Source organism: Globicephala melas, chromosome 11 (assembly GCF_963455315.2).
Source record: "Globicephala melas chromosome 11, mGloMel1.2, whole genome shotgun sequence".
Taxonomy (NCBI): Eukaryota; Metazoa; Chordata; class Mammalia; order Artiodactyla; family Delphinidae; genus Globicephala; species Globicephala melas.
In genome coordinates, this window is record NC_083324.2 from 77,950,075 (window position 1) to 77,966,236 (window position 16,162).

Here is a 16,162-nt window from a genome sequence, read left to right on the forward strand (position 1 = left end):
ACTGCAACTTAATAAGTTTGAGTCAATATAGACCCCCAAAATTTTATTCACAAAGATATAGAGATATATGCACATTACATATATAAATTATAAAGTACATGTATAAATTATATAAATATATTTAAAATATAGGGGCTTCCCTGGTGGCACAGTGGTTAAGAATCCACCTGCCAATCCGGGGGACACTGGTTCAAGCCCTGGTCCGGGAAGATCCCACGTGTCGCGGAGCAACTAAGCCCGTGCACCACAGCTACTGAGCCTGTGCTCTAGAGCCCGCGAGCCACAACTACTGAAGCCTACACGCCTAGAACCCGTGCTCCACAACAAGAGAAGCCACCACAGTGAGAAGCCCGTGCACCGCAACGAAGAGTAGCCCCCACTCGCCGCGACTAGAGAAAGCCCGCACACAGCAACAAAGACCCAACGCCACCAAAATATAAATACATAAAATTATTTTTAATAAATAAAATATAACACCATCAACAAAATAAGAACAATCCTATCACTCAGGTTGAGGAGGAATAACAAAGCTCAGCGAGCTGGAGGCATTCTTACCAAGATTTGATGGGGTGGAGGGAAGAAATTACTTTGCCACCTACGTATGCTTTTCCTGTCGTAGGAGGAAATTTACTAGAGTACACACACCATTTATAATGTCTTCCCAGCCCACACTGCTTTTCTTCGAGATAAGGGCTAACTTAACCACAAAGTTGGATCCCCAGCAGCCCTGTTTGTACAACATGATTCCACTCAACCATAGCTGATTAGACACAAGAGTTAAGTTAAGCCAATCAGACTCTCCTGGTTCTATGGCTTGAAACTGAGAAATGCCTATCAGTGCACCTTGAATATGTGAACTTGGCAGAGCCGGGAGCACAGAGAAAATGAATCCTCAGCGAGAGAAATGACATAGTTCAGGGAAGAGGGTGTTTGAGAGACTGAAAAAGCAATTGTTTGACTCCCGTTTTTGTTTGTTTGTTTATTTGTTTTTATACATGTATTTATTTTATTTTTATTTATTTTTGGCTGTTTTGAGTCTTCGCTGCAGTGCACAGCCTTCTCATTGTGGTGGCTTCTCTTGTTTCGGAGCATGGGCTCTAGGCACCTGGGCTTCCATAGTTGTGGTACGTGGGCTCAGTAGTTGTGGCGCACAGGCTTAGTTGCTCTGCGGCATGTGGGATCTTCCCGGACCAGGGCTCAAACCCACGTCTCCTTCATTGGCAGGTGGGTTCTTAACCACTGCGCCACCAGGGAAATCCCCCCCATTTGCTTTTTAACTCTTGTTCCAGTCCTTTCCTGCTGTAATTCCTTCCCTTGGTTTCCATAAAACCAGGTTTTTCTTAAGCTGGTTCAACTGAGTTTCTATTACAAACCAAGACAGAAACTAGAAAATCTTAGTAAAATATAGATAATAATACAAAAACCCATAATGGTTCCATATCCTCTAGTAATAATATGTTTTTGAGCAAAGGTCTAATGAATAAATATTTATCATGTACTGATGAATAATGAATAATTTGAAATGAATTTTAAATGCACTAATAGGAGACTAAATAAATAAATTATGGTATATACATGCACTTGAATTCTAACCAAATATTTTTAAATGATATGTACATTGGAAATTTTTCAAAATTAATTGCTCTTCATATACTATCCTCTTATACTTGGCAACAGGTTCATGAGGTTTAACTCAATACTGGTCAAATGTTTAAAAACCTGACTCCTGCAGTTTTTTGCTGTAGCTAAAATGCATTATGACTGTAATGGCCTAGTTCTTCAGATCAAAGAGAAAACCAGTCTGATTCATAGCCATCATCTAATACTCCCCTATGAGGTTCTCATGCTTAAATTCAGCTTCTTCCAACACCCACCTTTTTTTTTTAGGAAAAAGAAAGAAAAAGAAAGGAAAGGTTACTGTTCTTCTAATCCAGCTGGGAAAGTGAGCATTAATCCTCTTACCTTGATCCTCAGTGAAACATAGACATATAGACACCTCTCTCTGCCCCTCCTTTCATTATTTTCACAAAAATCTCCACTTTGAGGGAATCACAAAATAAATATATGTTGGGGATATCTTAGTCTAGATACAGTCATAGCACTAGACAGTGAGGGATTGTCAGTAAAACAAATATAATGGACAAGGGTAAATGAAAGAGGTGATACCACAAAATGGATGAAAGAAAAACAATTCTATAATTTTTAAGACTTCAAATTTTTCAAACTTCAAAAACATCAGACAGTCAGCTTCGGAAAGTTGGAAAGTCACTTGCAGAATAAGTCTTTAAAATGTTTTCAATATCAATGTTTTCAGCTGGTCATAATGAAAAGCCCCCAGACCTGAGAATCAGCCATGTCTGTGATCCTTCGACAACCTGCCAACTAGATGATCTTGGACTAGTTACTGAAACCTTCCAAACCTTAGTTTTCTTTAATGTAAATTTGGATAATAGTATCTAAATATATAGGATAGTTATAGGATCCAAGTACAAGATTGCTGTAGAGATTAAAAAAATGGATAAATACTCCAAAAAAGGCCTTTCTCAGAGACATTACAAAATTTATACCATTTACATTTATTTGACACCAGTCATATGGCAGATCACTGTTTTTTATACTATCATAAGCCTTTTTTTGTAAATATTAATATTTTTGTTGATGTCTTTAATGGCTATTGCCCTTGTAATAACATTACCTAAAATGTTTAACAAGCTTCATTGATCTCTGTCGATTTATTTTAAGCATTAGCTTTATTATTTGATTGTCATGCATCTGTGTATAGACTACATTATATTCATGTGCTTATGGATAAGACACATACTTTAAAAAGCTGTTGACATCAACACAATTTCTATTTTTTCTTATCAAGCGAAAGTTGGTGAGAAAGTATTTTAAGTCAAAATACTCACTCCTTTCTCACCACGGGAAAATGCAAACCAGAAAACTGCAACTTAGAGAAGCCTGAACAAATAAATCTTTTTATTTAATAATTTATAACCATTAAAATATTGAATGTGTCCCATTATAGTTAAACTTCTCAAACCACTATAACTACAAAGAAATCTTTGTGCTCCTAACCCATCCTGTTGGGCTTTGTCACTAAGTCATTCTTTGTTTAACTCTTGGGTTGGGGTTGCTTCCTTCTGGGTCAAGCCATTATTAAAAACATTTGTAACTTCCCAGTGTTATGAATTCACGACTGTCGCTCTACTTACGCGACCAAGCATGTATAACCCTATGGATCTTTCTCTTCCTTTGCTTTTAGGTGTTGACAGCACTGCTCTTCAGCCAAATTCAGTCCCTTTGCAAAGGTTGAACTCTACAATAATTCTACTGAGTACTCAGGTATGAGACTTTTTGCCGCTATGGACAGATGACACAGAGAAGTCAAAGAAATAATAAAATCATGGAAGCAATCAAAATATTGAAAAAAAGGCAGTTGGTTAAATGGTCTGCTCTTCATCCATGTCTCAGGATGTTAGGCAGGATTCAAACACACATAAACGAACAAACAAAAGCTTTAAAAAGGGTAAAAATGTTCAGAATATATTGTAAGGTGAGAAAACAGGTCACAAAACAGTATTATAATATAGCCCAATTTGGTAATAATAATACTTATAGTTTTTTTAATGTATTTTTTAAACTAGAACAATACACTTCAAATGAGTCCAGTTTTATAAAATAACAGGAACAGTATACTCCAAAAGCTTATTTCTAAGAACCAGGATTATGGGTTAATTTTGCTTTCTTCCTTTTGCTCCCCTCACTTGGCCCCCATTATTTTGTATAACAAATGACCATATATCGCTTTCATGGTCAGAAGAAAAATGACGTGTGTGTGTGTGTGTGTGTGTGTGTGTGTGTGTGCGCGCGCGCTTGTGCATGGTGTAGATAGATAGATGATAGATGGATAGATGATAGATAAGTAGATAGATGATAGATAGATATATGATAGATATAAAATACGTATTACACACATACAGGGTGGCAGTTCTGAGTTAAGTTCAATACAATATATGGTAAACCTTGAAATTCCTTATCATCAGTACAACAGTATATAAACCAGGACAAATTAATAATTTGTAGCAGGGACTATTCCTTTCTACTAATCAGATGCCTGTGTCTACTATCCAGGGCACTGGTTTCCAGGTTATCTAAGTACCTAATAAGCTCAATTCATTATCAGCAATCAGTTTGAAAAGCACAGAATATGAATAAAGGGCCTGGATTACCCTTGAAAGTAGGACCTTGTCAACTTGTACCCTGCTCTATCCCCAGAGTTCAGCAGTGCCCGGTTCAGAACAGGTACTCAAGAAACATTTGTTGAATGAAGGGCTATTTCACCCAGACCATGTGGAAGCTGAAGAAATCTCCCTACTTTCTCACATTGTAGACATTCAATGAGCAGATAACTAGTCAGATCCAATGTCTGACCCTCACCTCCAATGTCAGATCTTCAGATCCAGTGTCTGACCCTCACCTCCAGTGTCTGACCCTCACACCCAATGTCACCTTCAGATCCAATGTCTGACCCTCACCTCCAATATCTGACCTTCAGATCCAATGTCTGATCCTCACCTCCAATGTCACCTTCAGATCCAGTGTCTGACCCTCACATCCAATGTCTGACCCTCACATCCAGTGTCTGACTTTCACATCCAGTGTCTGATCCTCAGACCCAATGGTTCTCTTTCTCAAAAAAGTTTGACAAACTCTGTCAGATTCTCTTGCCCTGACATTCCTACAAAAGTTAATATTTCATCAATATGCATTGCCACATATATTATTTAATTTACTCCTTTCAATAATCTATGAGTCATATTCCTATTGTTACCTCCATCTTGTAGGTATGGACACTGAGACGTGCATGACATAATTTTCCTAAGGTCACACAGCTAATAAAGTGGGGCTGAGATCTGATTATGGGAATGTCTGATGCCACAACATGTCTTTAACCAATATACTAAACAGGAGCCTCTTATGAGCCCCAGATGGAAATTTTATTTCAAAATGTAATGATAGGAAATACTCCATCTCTTCTTTTTTTTTTTTGGTACATTATATTTTTTAATATTTTTTATTAATTTTTATTGGAGTATAGTTGCTTCACAATGTTGTGTTAGCTTCTGCTGTGCACCAAAGTGAATCAGTTTTATGTATACATATATCCACTCTCTTTTAGGTTTCCTTCCCATTTAGGTCACCATGGATCACTGAGTAGAGTTCCCTGTGCTATACAGTAGGTTCTCATTAGCTACCCATTTTATACATAGTAGTGTATATATGTCAATCCCAATCTCCCAGTTCATCCCACCTCCCCTTCCCCCCTTGGTAAGCATAAGTTTGTTCTCTACATCTGTGACTCTATTTCTGCTTTACAAGTAAGTTCATCTGTACCATTATCACTTTTCATATAAGCAATATTGTACAATATTTGTTTTTCTCTTTCTGACTTACTTCACCCTGTATGACAACCTCTAGGTCCATCCTACAAATGACCCAGTTTTGTTCCTTTTTATGGCTGAGTAATATTCCATTGTATAAATGTATCACATTTTCTTTATCCATTCTTCTAACTCCATCTCTTCTAAGGAATTAGCTAGCCTCTTCCTTGCTGATAATGAAAACTATGTAACTGAGCATATCTACCTTTTCTCTTTGGCTGACAGGAAGCTCAGAGACAAATGTAAACCTCAACTAGAGTAATTCTATTGATCCCTATGGACTGTGACTTTGGGTCTTCTTTTCCCTGATCTTGACTTTTGACTCTATATTTGCTGGGCCTGATTCATATTTTTTATCTACTTTATTACCTGAATTTTTGTTACAAATCATCTCAAATCCTTCGAAGGATTTTGGAATAAAGGAACATAGCATCACTATTATTGATTTTACTATATTTCCAATCTGTGGAGAAGACACTTCACCAGAGCATCTTCTATATTGTCTAAAAAGAAAAACCAATTAGCAATTTGTTCTGAGTCCACATGTTGTATCTTGTCCTTTAAATACATTCTGCAGTTGTCTCTAAATCATATTAACTTCAAAATTGCTGAAAAGAAAATAAAGCTGATAACTTGATAGCCCAACCTCAGTGTGTGGTTTGGTTTGCTTGTTTAATTTTAGACCTTACTTTTCAGTGACATCCTTTCAGACTTGAAACTTCAGTCATTTGCTGACCTTAATTCTCAGGGTATTAGATGAAGTCAGCATTGCCAAAGGGAAGGCCACCCGTAAAAAAAATTTGCATGTGCCTGCTAATATATAGGGATAGAACTCTAAATGTATTGGTTTGAAAAAAAATGGAAAGTTTTCTGACCCACTTTAAATCAGTGTTTCAGTAAAAGGCTAGTGAGAAACCTACCTAAGGAAGAGGCTTGGTTTCCATGAGGTTAGTAGTAGTTATTACTCAAAGGAGAAATTGACATGCTCATCTGATGAGCTGGGTTGTGGATGTTCCTGTAGAGACAGGGGAAACACTGATGGATTGCAGTTGTTTTAAGATGACGTGATGTGATGTGTCTTCCTCCTTGTATGGCTTGGTCTCATCACAGCTTCCAGGTATCACCTCAATGCTTTGAGGCTGGGAAAGATGTGTAAGAGGCAAGCCTCATTTACCGAAAAGATGAAGGTGTGGTGCACTATTGGGGAGTCACCAGGAACAGAATGCCTGTCTATCAAATCCCTCACGTGGATAATGTCATGGCCCATCAACATTCTTTTGACTCCATAGATTAAGTTTGTTTTTTAAAGACGTACAAACAGTTTTGTGATCTGATTCCATCAGATAAAAATAGTCTGGTCTGGGCTAGGACTAGGCTCCTGCAGCATCAAAAATGAATAGCAGAAGAAAGATAATTAGTCACTCGCAGGAGCTGTTCACAGAGGGTCTTCATCAGGGAAGAACAACCCACCAAGTGTTAGAATGCCCAGTGGTGAAAAAACAGAATTGAAATGTTGAAAAAGGATTCTACCTCTCACCTCTTAGCCCTCACCAGCCCGTTAACAATGACTTATTCAGAAGTCCTCATTATTAATCATTCCTTCAATTCATCATGTCATATAAGGAGGAGAAATTCCTCCACCAGGGATTCCAGAGGAAGCCTGTACCTACCCCTGGAGGATTCCCACCCAACGATCCATTGTTCAGGGCGGCCCTCAGAAACATAGCCGTAGTGAACACCTAACAGTGTTGCCCTGGAGAGGAACACTGACACTGTCAGGCTGGTACTAAGATGATATTTCTTATTTAATAAACCATGGCAATGTCATAGACAGTAAGTCCTGATTCTTGAAAAACAACAGCTTTAACCTCAGAGCTGAGCCTCTGGTATATAACACTATTAATACTTTGAAGTTGGAGATATTATAGATGATCTAGATCTTAAACAACTAGATCTAAATCTGGATATCAGCTAAATCCTGATTTTATCAATGCCCCAAGGCCCTCCAGATGACTCTCTGTTGCAAACGTTCTCCTCTCTCAAAACCATGTCTTCCTATTATCTGACATTGCTTCTTGTCCGTTGGCCCATTTTCAAAATATCAGCCCCCAGATTAAAAACCCAAAAGGATTCTCTGCAGCTACTCATTACCTTCTCTATATTAAATCAAAATCAAGAGAAAAGGAGTTTTCCTTGTGATGTGCACAGCATGAGATAAAATGATACCCATTTCTTTGAGTAGCCATTGTCTTTAAACTATAATATACAATAAGTCCCCTGCATATGAACGAGTTCCATTCCGAGAGCGCATTTTAAGTCCAGTTTGTTCTTAAGTCCAACAAAGTTAGCCTACGTACCCAGCTAACACAATCAGCTATATAGTACTATACTGTAATAGGTTTATAATACTTTTCACACAAATAATACATTAAAAAACAAACACAAAAAATAAAGAAAACATTTTTAATCTTACTGTACAGCACCTTGAAAAGTACAGTAGTACAGCACAACTGCTGGCATACAGGCGCCGGCATCGAGTGAACAGGCAAGAAGAAAGAGTTACTGACTAGAGGAGGGAAAGGAGGTGGGAGATGGTAGAGCTGAAGGATTGTCAGCAATAGGAGATAGAGGGCAAGCTGCAATTTCACTCACGCCTGACGTTGATGGAACGCACGTTCACATCTCTGAAAGTTTGCACCTTGAAGGTTCGTATGTAGGGGACTTACTGTACATAAGTCATTAACGGTGGCACAGGGCCTCCTCCTCTACTGAGACCATTGTTTGTTTTTTAAGGCTGTAGAGTAGAAAAGACAATAGTGTCTCGATGGTAACCCCACCACCTAAGCAAGAAGTTTTTTTACTTAACTTATTTACTTATTTATTTTTTTTTAATTAAAAAAAATATGGAACGCTTCACGAATTTGCGTGTCATCCTTGCGCAGGGGCCATGCTAATCTTCTCTGTATCATTCCAATTTTAGTATATGTATTTAGTATATGAAGCAAGCACTATTTATTTAATTTTTTAATGACAGTCTTAATTTAAGGGATATATGTTCTTCTATCTCCCACATTGTTCTCTACTGTAAGTACAAGGGGATGCTGTTTGATGACCTAATGAGGTCAAGGAGCCTTGAAGATCATTTCCCTAAATCAAGAAGCCCACAGACACTTTACTAGGAGCGGATGAATGCTTGGCTCCCAGGAAGACTTCCCAGCCTCCACTGCTCCTCCTCTGCTCACCTCACCGAGCTCCCAGCTCCCAACTCCCAGGATGCAGTTCCCCGTTACTTTGTGGATATCTGTTTCCCAAGTCCTCCAAGAAGCAAGACTGATAAACTGGGGAAAATCGCTAAGCAAAATCATCACCCCTAATTTACTGTCCCTATTTGTTCTTCCACTATTTTCTTTCTCCAAAAACTCAGATAATCAAAGATTACCTGGTGCAAAAACTCATTTTATCGAGAGGGAAATTGAGCCTCAAGGATGTGAAATACCTAAGGGCATGGGTAGTTAATGGCAGAACCGCAGTGAAAATAAAAGCGTCCTCTCCTCTAGTGTTCTGGGCATCTAATTTCCAGTCCAGCATTCCTTCTATCTGAACAGACTGCGGTCCAAACCTGAACCAGCTGCCTCTGCAGACAAATACCCTCCTTGCTCTGCACACCATCTTTGTGCTTCTGACTGTTCCTCCAGCTCAAGAGTGTATCTGAGAAACCAGTCCTACTCAAGACTGGGCACACTGAGCTCCAACCACCACCTCAAAATGGCCAGTTTTACACTTTTGTGAAAACCCACCTTGTTTCCCATCCTTATTTCAAAGCTAGGGTTGGTATTTCAAAGGACAGCACACAGGGTGTATTTCACTGGCACAGGAGGCGGGCATAGGCAGGACAACTAGAATCAGCTTTGCCCCTTTGGCCAGCAAACACATTCACCTTGACCTCATCCTTACCAGACAGCAACAAGCAAGAAATCTTCTACTTAAGGATGGTCCAGAACAGGCCACAACCTTGTCACACTACCTTCAAAACGATCAGCTGGAGAGTCAAGGTGTTAGCTCAGTACGGTCACTGGCATGCAATTGGGTCCCAAAAGGAATATTCAAGATTCCAACCCACCCAAATAACATTATTTGTACTTTAATTCAGTCAAAATATTGAGCACTTCCTATTTCCTAGACACTGTGTTAGATGATACAAAGACTAATAATAACTGTCTCCAGGTAGCTTCACAGTCTAGCAGGAAAATCAGATACATAAACAAATGACATGCAATATGATAGAAACATGCATGGACAGCTGTGTCCCAGAGAAAAACCAGCAACACAGAAGCACTCTGTGAAGACCGATGCTGTATAAAGCCGCACAGGAAGCACCAAGGGAGTTACGAAGATGAATAACACGCTGGCCTTGAAGGGTAACAGTAAAATCTAAAATTGGAAATAAACATATGTCTTAGACATACTTTTTCCAGCCAAATAAAACACAGTACAAAATGAAGCAAAAGTTACTAGAGAGGCAGGTATAAGCTATGTGTTATGGGAGCTGCTCATTTCAGCTAAATGATCAGGAGGGACCTCCAGACTTAGAAGACACATTTGAACCGGAGCTGGAAGGACAAGGCACGTTTTGATATAAACTGAGGATGGGAAAGGGCATTTCGGAGACAGTACCTAACAAAAGGCATGCAGGCATTACAGATCTTCCTTGACTTAAGATGGGATTACATTCCGACAAACCCAATAAATTCAAAACATCATGATGTAAATGCATTTAATACACCTTAACCTACCAAGCATCACGGCTTAGCCTAGCCTACCTCAAATGTGCCCAGAACATTTATCTTAGCCTACAGTTGGGCAAAATCGTCTAACACAAAGCTTATTTTATAATAAAGCATTGAATATCTCATGTCATTTACTGAATAATGTACTGAAAGTGAAAAATAGAATTGGTGTCTGGGTACAGATGTTGGTAAATATATCGGTTGTTCACCCTCATGATTGCATGGCTCACAGCCACTGCAGCCTCATGAGAGAAGATCATACCACATAGCACCAGCCTGAGAAAAGATCAAAATTCAAAATCTGAAGTACAGCTTCAACTGAATGTATATCACGTTTGCACCGTCGCAAATTTGAAAAATTGTAAGTCAAGCCATTGTAAGTTGGGGACCGTCTGTGGAAGGAGAATAATCAGGACCCCATGAGCCCAGGTCATGGAGCGTGGTGGCAGGTAAAGCTGTAAAGGTTGCAGATTTCAGATACTAAGTCAAATAATAATTTAAATGCTAAGGGGTCTGCATTTTGTTCTGAATGCAAGTGAACGATACAAGAAAAGGCACAATCAGAGCCATGCTTTGAGGATCATTATTGCAGGAATGTTGAAGGCGGGTGGAAGGCAACAATTGGGAAGAGCAAATGTGGTTATTAAAACAGTCCTAGTACACAAAGGAACCCATCTACAGAAAAGAAACAGACTCACAGACATAGAGAACAGACTTGTAGTTGCCAAGGGGGAGCGGGTTGGGGAAGGATGAATTGGGAGTTTGGGATTAGCAGATGCAAACCATTATATAGAGAATGGATAAACAACAAGGTCCTACTGTATAGCACAGGGAACTATATCTATATTCAGTATCCTATGATAAACCATAATGGAAAAGAATATAAAAAAGAATGTGTATATATGTATAACAATTGCTTTGCTGTACAACAGAAATTAAAACAACATTGTAAGTCAACTATACTTCAACTAAAAAACAAAAACAAAACAGTCCAAGTGGGTGAGCAATGAGTTAGAGGAATGGCAGTAGGTCTGGGAATAGGAAATAGATGTGAGAGACACAGATGCTGCTAAGATGGCTACGTGATCACATGTGGAGGAGGGACAGGGGAGCTCACGATGACTCCATGTCTCCAAGGTACATGGTGAGGTCAACACCAGAACCAAGGAAATCAGGAGAAACTGCATCCCACTTCCTCTTCCATCTGTATCTGCTTCGCCTACCAAGGTCATCCATCTACCATCGCCACTGAGATTTCAGCTGCTCATGGCCTTCCTCACTGATCAGTCAGGGTCTGTCTACCCAAGAAAACACCTCACTGTGGAGAACGGGCAGAGACAGGGTGACACGTCACCAGCCATGTCTGCATCCACTGACCCCTCTTTTTTTTTTTTTTTTTCTGCGGTACACGGACCTCTCACTGCCGTGGCCTCTCCCGCTGCAGAGCACAGGCTTCGGACGCACAAGCCCAGTAGCCATGGCTCACAGGCTTAGTTGCTCCGCGGCATGTGGGATCTTCCCAGACCGGGGCATGAACCCGTGTCCCCTGCATCGGCAGGCGGACTCCCAACCACTGCGCCACCAGGGAAGCCCGCTGAGCCCTCATTTTATCAACCTTGGGATAGGCCTCAATGTTTCCGAGGAGGAGCCGTCCTCAAGGACCTGAAATCGAAGCTCACCTCACTTAGAAAGTGGAGAGAAAAAGGAGGAACCAGCTCCTTCTGTCTTTCCTTCTTTTTTTTTTTCAACGATTTTTTTTTTGATGTGGACCATTTTTAAAGTTTTTATTGAATTTGTTACAATATTGCTTCTGTTTTATGTTTTGTTTTTTTTGGCCCAGAGGCGTGTGGGATCTTATCTCCCCGACCAAGGATCAAACCCACATCTCCTGCCTTGAAGGCAAAGTCTTAACCACTGGACCACCAGGGAAGTCCTATCTCTCTTCCCTTCTTATCCCCCTTTCCTCTCCTCCTTTCTTGTTATCATTGTCTGTTCTTGCCTGCCCTCCTTTTCTCTACCCCCACCTTCCTGCAGTCTCTACCTCCATTTTCATTCCTCTCTTTGTCCGGTTACATTTCCCCACTCCTTCTTCCTCCTGAGGAATTGCATGAGTTAACAAGTTGCTTGGTAACATGCAGTGTTAGACGTGCCTTTGATAGTAAATCTCATGTCTCTTGAACCTAGTTATTTGTTCCTCAAGCAGAGTAGACATTCAACAAAGCAGGCATTAAATCGATGAAATAATATGTCCTGTCATCATGAAATTATGTATCCATTTTTTGTTTGTTTATATGGTGAGACCATGGGTAGTTTCTGGAACGGTCTCCACCACATCTGGCTAGGGAATCTGGTGAGGAAAGGAGTTATCAAATGGGAAATCAAGGCATATGACCAAAGAAGACTTGAATGTGAGGTCAAACTTTTATTTCCCCACGAGCCATTAAAATAGAAGATATCTCTTACGGCAGTTTCACGCACGCTCATAAATAAATGATTTCTGTGTTTCCACTCAGCTTCTGACAAGTCATAGTTCCTTGAAGAATGAAGAGAAGACATAGTCTTTAGAAGCATAAATTTCTGTCCTTCCCATTTTCCTCCAGAAGCAGATTATTGCCCGTCACGAAGGGGAGGTTTTTCTCTGACCTCATTTGGGGATGGAACTTTTAACCAAAATGGTGTCACCCCTGAACTCACTCCTACACGCCAACGTAAGTGACCACAGAAGGAGAAAAGCCCTATAAAAAGAGAGAAGGTAGCGCTACACTTTGTCCATCTCGCAGCAAGCACAAGCTCATCCACTTACAGTGAACTGGGAGAAACTACCATGGCTCGTGTGAGAACTTCATCCGTGGTGAGTCCCGCACTAACGTGCAATGCTCTCGTCAATTTGGGCCAGATAGTATTTCTGGACTGCAGGCATGAAATCCTGGATTCTAGCTATGGAAATCCAAGAATACTGTCTACGTAGGATGGGAAATGAAACCCTTGATAGATACTTGTCATTGTATAGCATTTTCAAGAACTGGTACACATCAGTTTGAAAGGTGAGATTAAAACTGAAAGATAGCTATACTGGGGGCTAAACCACACAAGAAGTGTCACACGATGCTGTGCTCTAAGAAAGAACGCTTATTGAAAATCTGTTTCTCTGAGTACAAGGGATTCAATATAATTCTTCCATTTTTCTTCAGTCCAAAATGAGATGGGTCACTATCCTTGAGGATTTAATAAGTTGTGGCAGTGACTTTTCTTTCCATTGTCCTGTTATTATACTATAGTCTTGGTACGCTAACCCTATGTATTCTAACTAGACGTAGATGTATAGATGGTATATGTGTGGTTTAGAGTAAATGGTCTTTATGTTTTTAAAATATTTAAGTTAAAACGTCTTTTTTGAAACCCAATTTGATTACCCAATCAGTATATGTAAATTTAGAAAACCTGGGAAATATACCTAAGAAAAACATAAGGGGGGGTCCATTTTGGGTTGGATGTTTGCCAGTGGTACCAACAGAATTTTTAACTGATACCACATGGATTTTCTACAGCCCTTTATTTCTAAGGTGTACATTTGATTTCACATAGGGTTTCACAGAATGCACGGGGCGGGATCGATGGTGCAGGAGGACATTTCTTCCTAGAAAATCAAGGTCATTACCATCCCAATGACCTGAGAGTGATGCATGTACTGACAGGTTGATGACTTGCCATCTTCACTAAAATTACTGCCAGCCGATGAATAATGTGGTTTTTCTAAGTTAGAAAAGAAAAATGTTCAAGACTGGTAGAAATGCCATCCTAATATTATTTTGTTCATCTAACCAGCTTTTCATTTAACAGACCTGAAAATTTCGTATAGATTGTCCTTGTCCATAGCATGTTCTCCACTATCAGCAATTCCATCATCACCACACTTTGTTGACAAAACCCATGTAGCACTAACCCCGTTTCCCACCTCTCTTTCCTTTCCCACCCAGTTCCAGTCACTGCTGCTGCTGCTGAGTCTGGTGGCTCTTGTGAAGGCAGGAATCATAATCCCACAAAGTCCAGGCTGCCCACATGTTGAGGACAAGAACTTCCCCCAGTATGTGAGGCTCAACCTAAACATCCTTAACCGGAACGTGAATTCCAGAAGACCCTCCGATTACTACAAACGCTCCACCTCACCTTGGACTCTCCAGTACGTAAAAGTCCCAGATAAACTCTCTGTATTCTTCTACCCTGTATGTATCAGACTGCCAGCTAAATCACCTTGAGAACGGTATTACTCAGAATCATCCGTCAAAACTGGAAGGGCCATTGTGTAAACCCATGATTCTCAAGCTTTCATTCTACAGATTTCTTTGATAGAGCACAGCTCTCCCCAGCCCCCATAACACCTATTCTACTAGTTCTCATTGCCCCAGAAATCCATCCAAATGAACGGCGGTCATCATTCTCATATTTACGACACCCCAAGTCTGTTGTTTATTTATTTTAAAAAGAAATAGACATTTATTGTAGGAGATTAGTGCTTGAATTCTCTTTACCAGAGCTCCCAGAGAAGATGTGTTGAAAATAACTATTAATTAACTGGGATTTTTGTGCTTTTTTGGTTGTATTAACACTGGGAAAATATAGCTTGAATACCAGTGGAAGAAGTATCATGCTGGGTATTTCCACCCTTTTTTGAGTTAGACAACATCCCCAACAGACCAATATTTGCTGTGTCCTTAGTACATCTAGTATTTAGATGGATTAAGTACAAAATGTATTTTGATAATTTGATTTTAGTAAAGCAAGTAATCCTCAGTTGTATGGAGCCTACAGATTCACCTGACTGTAGGGTTTCTCGTCTTCTTACTTCTACTTACTAAGAATAGTTCAAATAAATGAATTCAGAAGTCGAAGCAGCTGGAGGGGAGAGAGAAGGTTATAAAGGGGCTTAAGATCTTGTTTGCAGCCCTTCACATCAGCCGTGGGCTCTGTTCCATCAGTGTGCTGTCAGATAAAATTTGAGTGCATTCTCTGCTTCAAAGACAGACTTCATTAAGTCAGATTAACAGTTATCTTGTTTCTATACTAGTCCTTTAGTCTTTTTTCATCTATCAAATGTACCCTAAATAAATTAACCTTTGTGTCAAATTTAAATCCTTTCTGTGGTTTCAGTCTATCTTCTTTTGTGTATGCCGGAAATTGGGGAAAACTAATCATTGTCTTTTTTTCTATAACACTTCATGGGCTTCGAAACACAAGTTTTCCCCAAACTACTTCTTTTTCAGACTAACAGCATTTAGAGAATTCACAATGCCTATCATTTGCTCCCCTGTGAATTTGTCTCCCTCTGTTTATTCCTGTTTGATTTCCTTCCTGCTCTACCAGGAATTCACTTTCTTCCTGGCTTTTGTCTCCCTTGCAGCCGCAATGAGGACTCTGAGAGGTACCCCTCTGTGATCTGGGAGGCCAAGTGCAGCCACTTGGGCTGTGTCAATGCTGAAGGGAAGGTGGACCATCACATGAACTCCGTCCCCATCCAGCAAGAGATCCTGGTCCTGCGAAGGGAGCCTCAGCACTGCCCCCATTCCTTCCGGCTGGAGAAGATGCTGGTGGCCGTGGGCTGCACCTGTGTCACCCCCATTGTCCACCACATGGCTTAAGAGCTTCCGGTCTGACCCCCACTCCCCAAATCAGTTAGGCTTTCTGGGGATTAGACCCAGCCCCATTTCTGACCCAAATCACCAGGGTTCTTAGTTCATCCAGTGGAAACTTCAGAGGGAACACTGGTTTATAGATGGAATCTGAACCATTTTTCCCTTTCCCCAAGAAGGAAGTTTTAGACTGAGTACCAATTTGCTTCTTGTTTGCTTTTCTAAGGGCTTTAAGTTATTTATGTATTTAATAGGCCCCAAGATAACTTTGGGGCATGAGATTCCATTTTAATGAATTACATGC

General features: G+C 40.1%; 1 protein-coding gene and 1 non-coding gene across 3 annotated transcripts; one reads left to right on the forward strand and one right to left on the reverse strand.

Moving 5' to 3' along the window:
* Positions 1-8,341: 8,341 nt before the first annotated feature.
* LOC115860878 (U6 spliceosomal RNA) lies at positions 8,342-8,453 on the reverse strand. Its single transcript, XR_004042569.1, has one exon. It is a non-coding gene; the product is annotated as a U6 spliceosomal RNA (small nuclear RNA).
* Positions 8,454-13,055: 4,602 nt separating this feature from the next.
* IL17A (interleukin 17A) lies at positions 13,056-15,867 on the forward strand. Of its 2 annotated transcripts, none has more exons than XM_070046797.1 (3): positions 13,056-13,082; positions 14,209-14,411; positions 15,630-15,867. In XM_070046797.1, exons 1-3 carry the CDS (start codon positions 13,056-13,058, stop codon positions 15,865-15,867), a joined length of 468 nt encoding a protein of 155 aa, XP_069902898.1. The 2 variants fall into 2 exon arrangements, with proteins under 2 accessions (XP_069902898.1, XP_030726959.1); XM_030871099.2 differs by having other exon boundaries at positions 14,215-14,411.
* The last annotated feature ends 295 nt before the right edge of the window (positions 15,868-16,162 follow it).

Coding starts and splice junctions, on each gene's coding strand:
- IL17A (XM_070046797.1), top strand. CDS start 13,056: ATGGCTCGTGTGAGAACTTCATCCGTG. Junction 13,083..14,208: donor GTGTGAGAACTTCATCCGTG/GTGAGTCCCGCA, acceptor TTTCCCACCCAG/TTCCAGTCACTGCTGCTGCT. Junction 14,412..15,629: donor ACCTCACCTTGGACTCTCCA/GTACGTAAAAGT, acceptor TCTCCCTTGCAG/CCGCAATGAGGACTCTGAGA.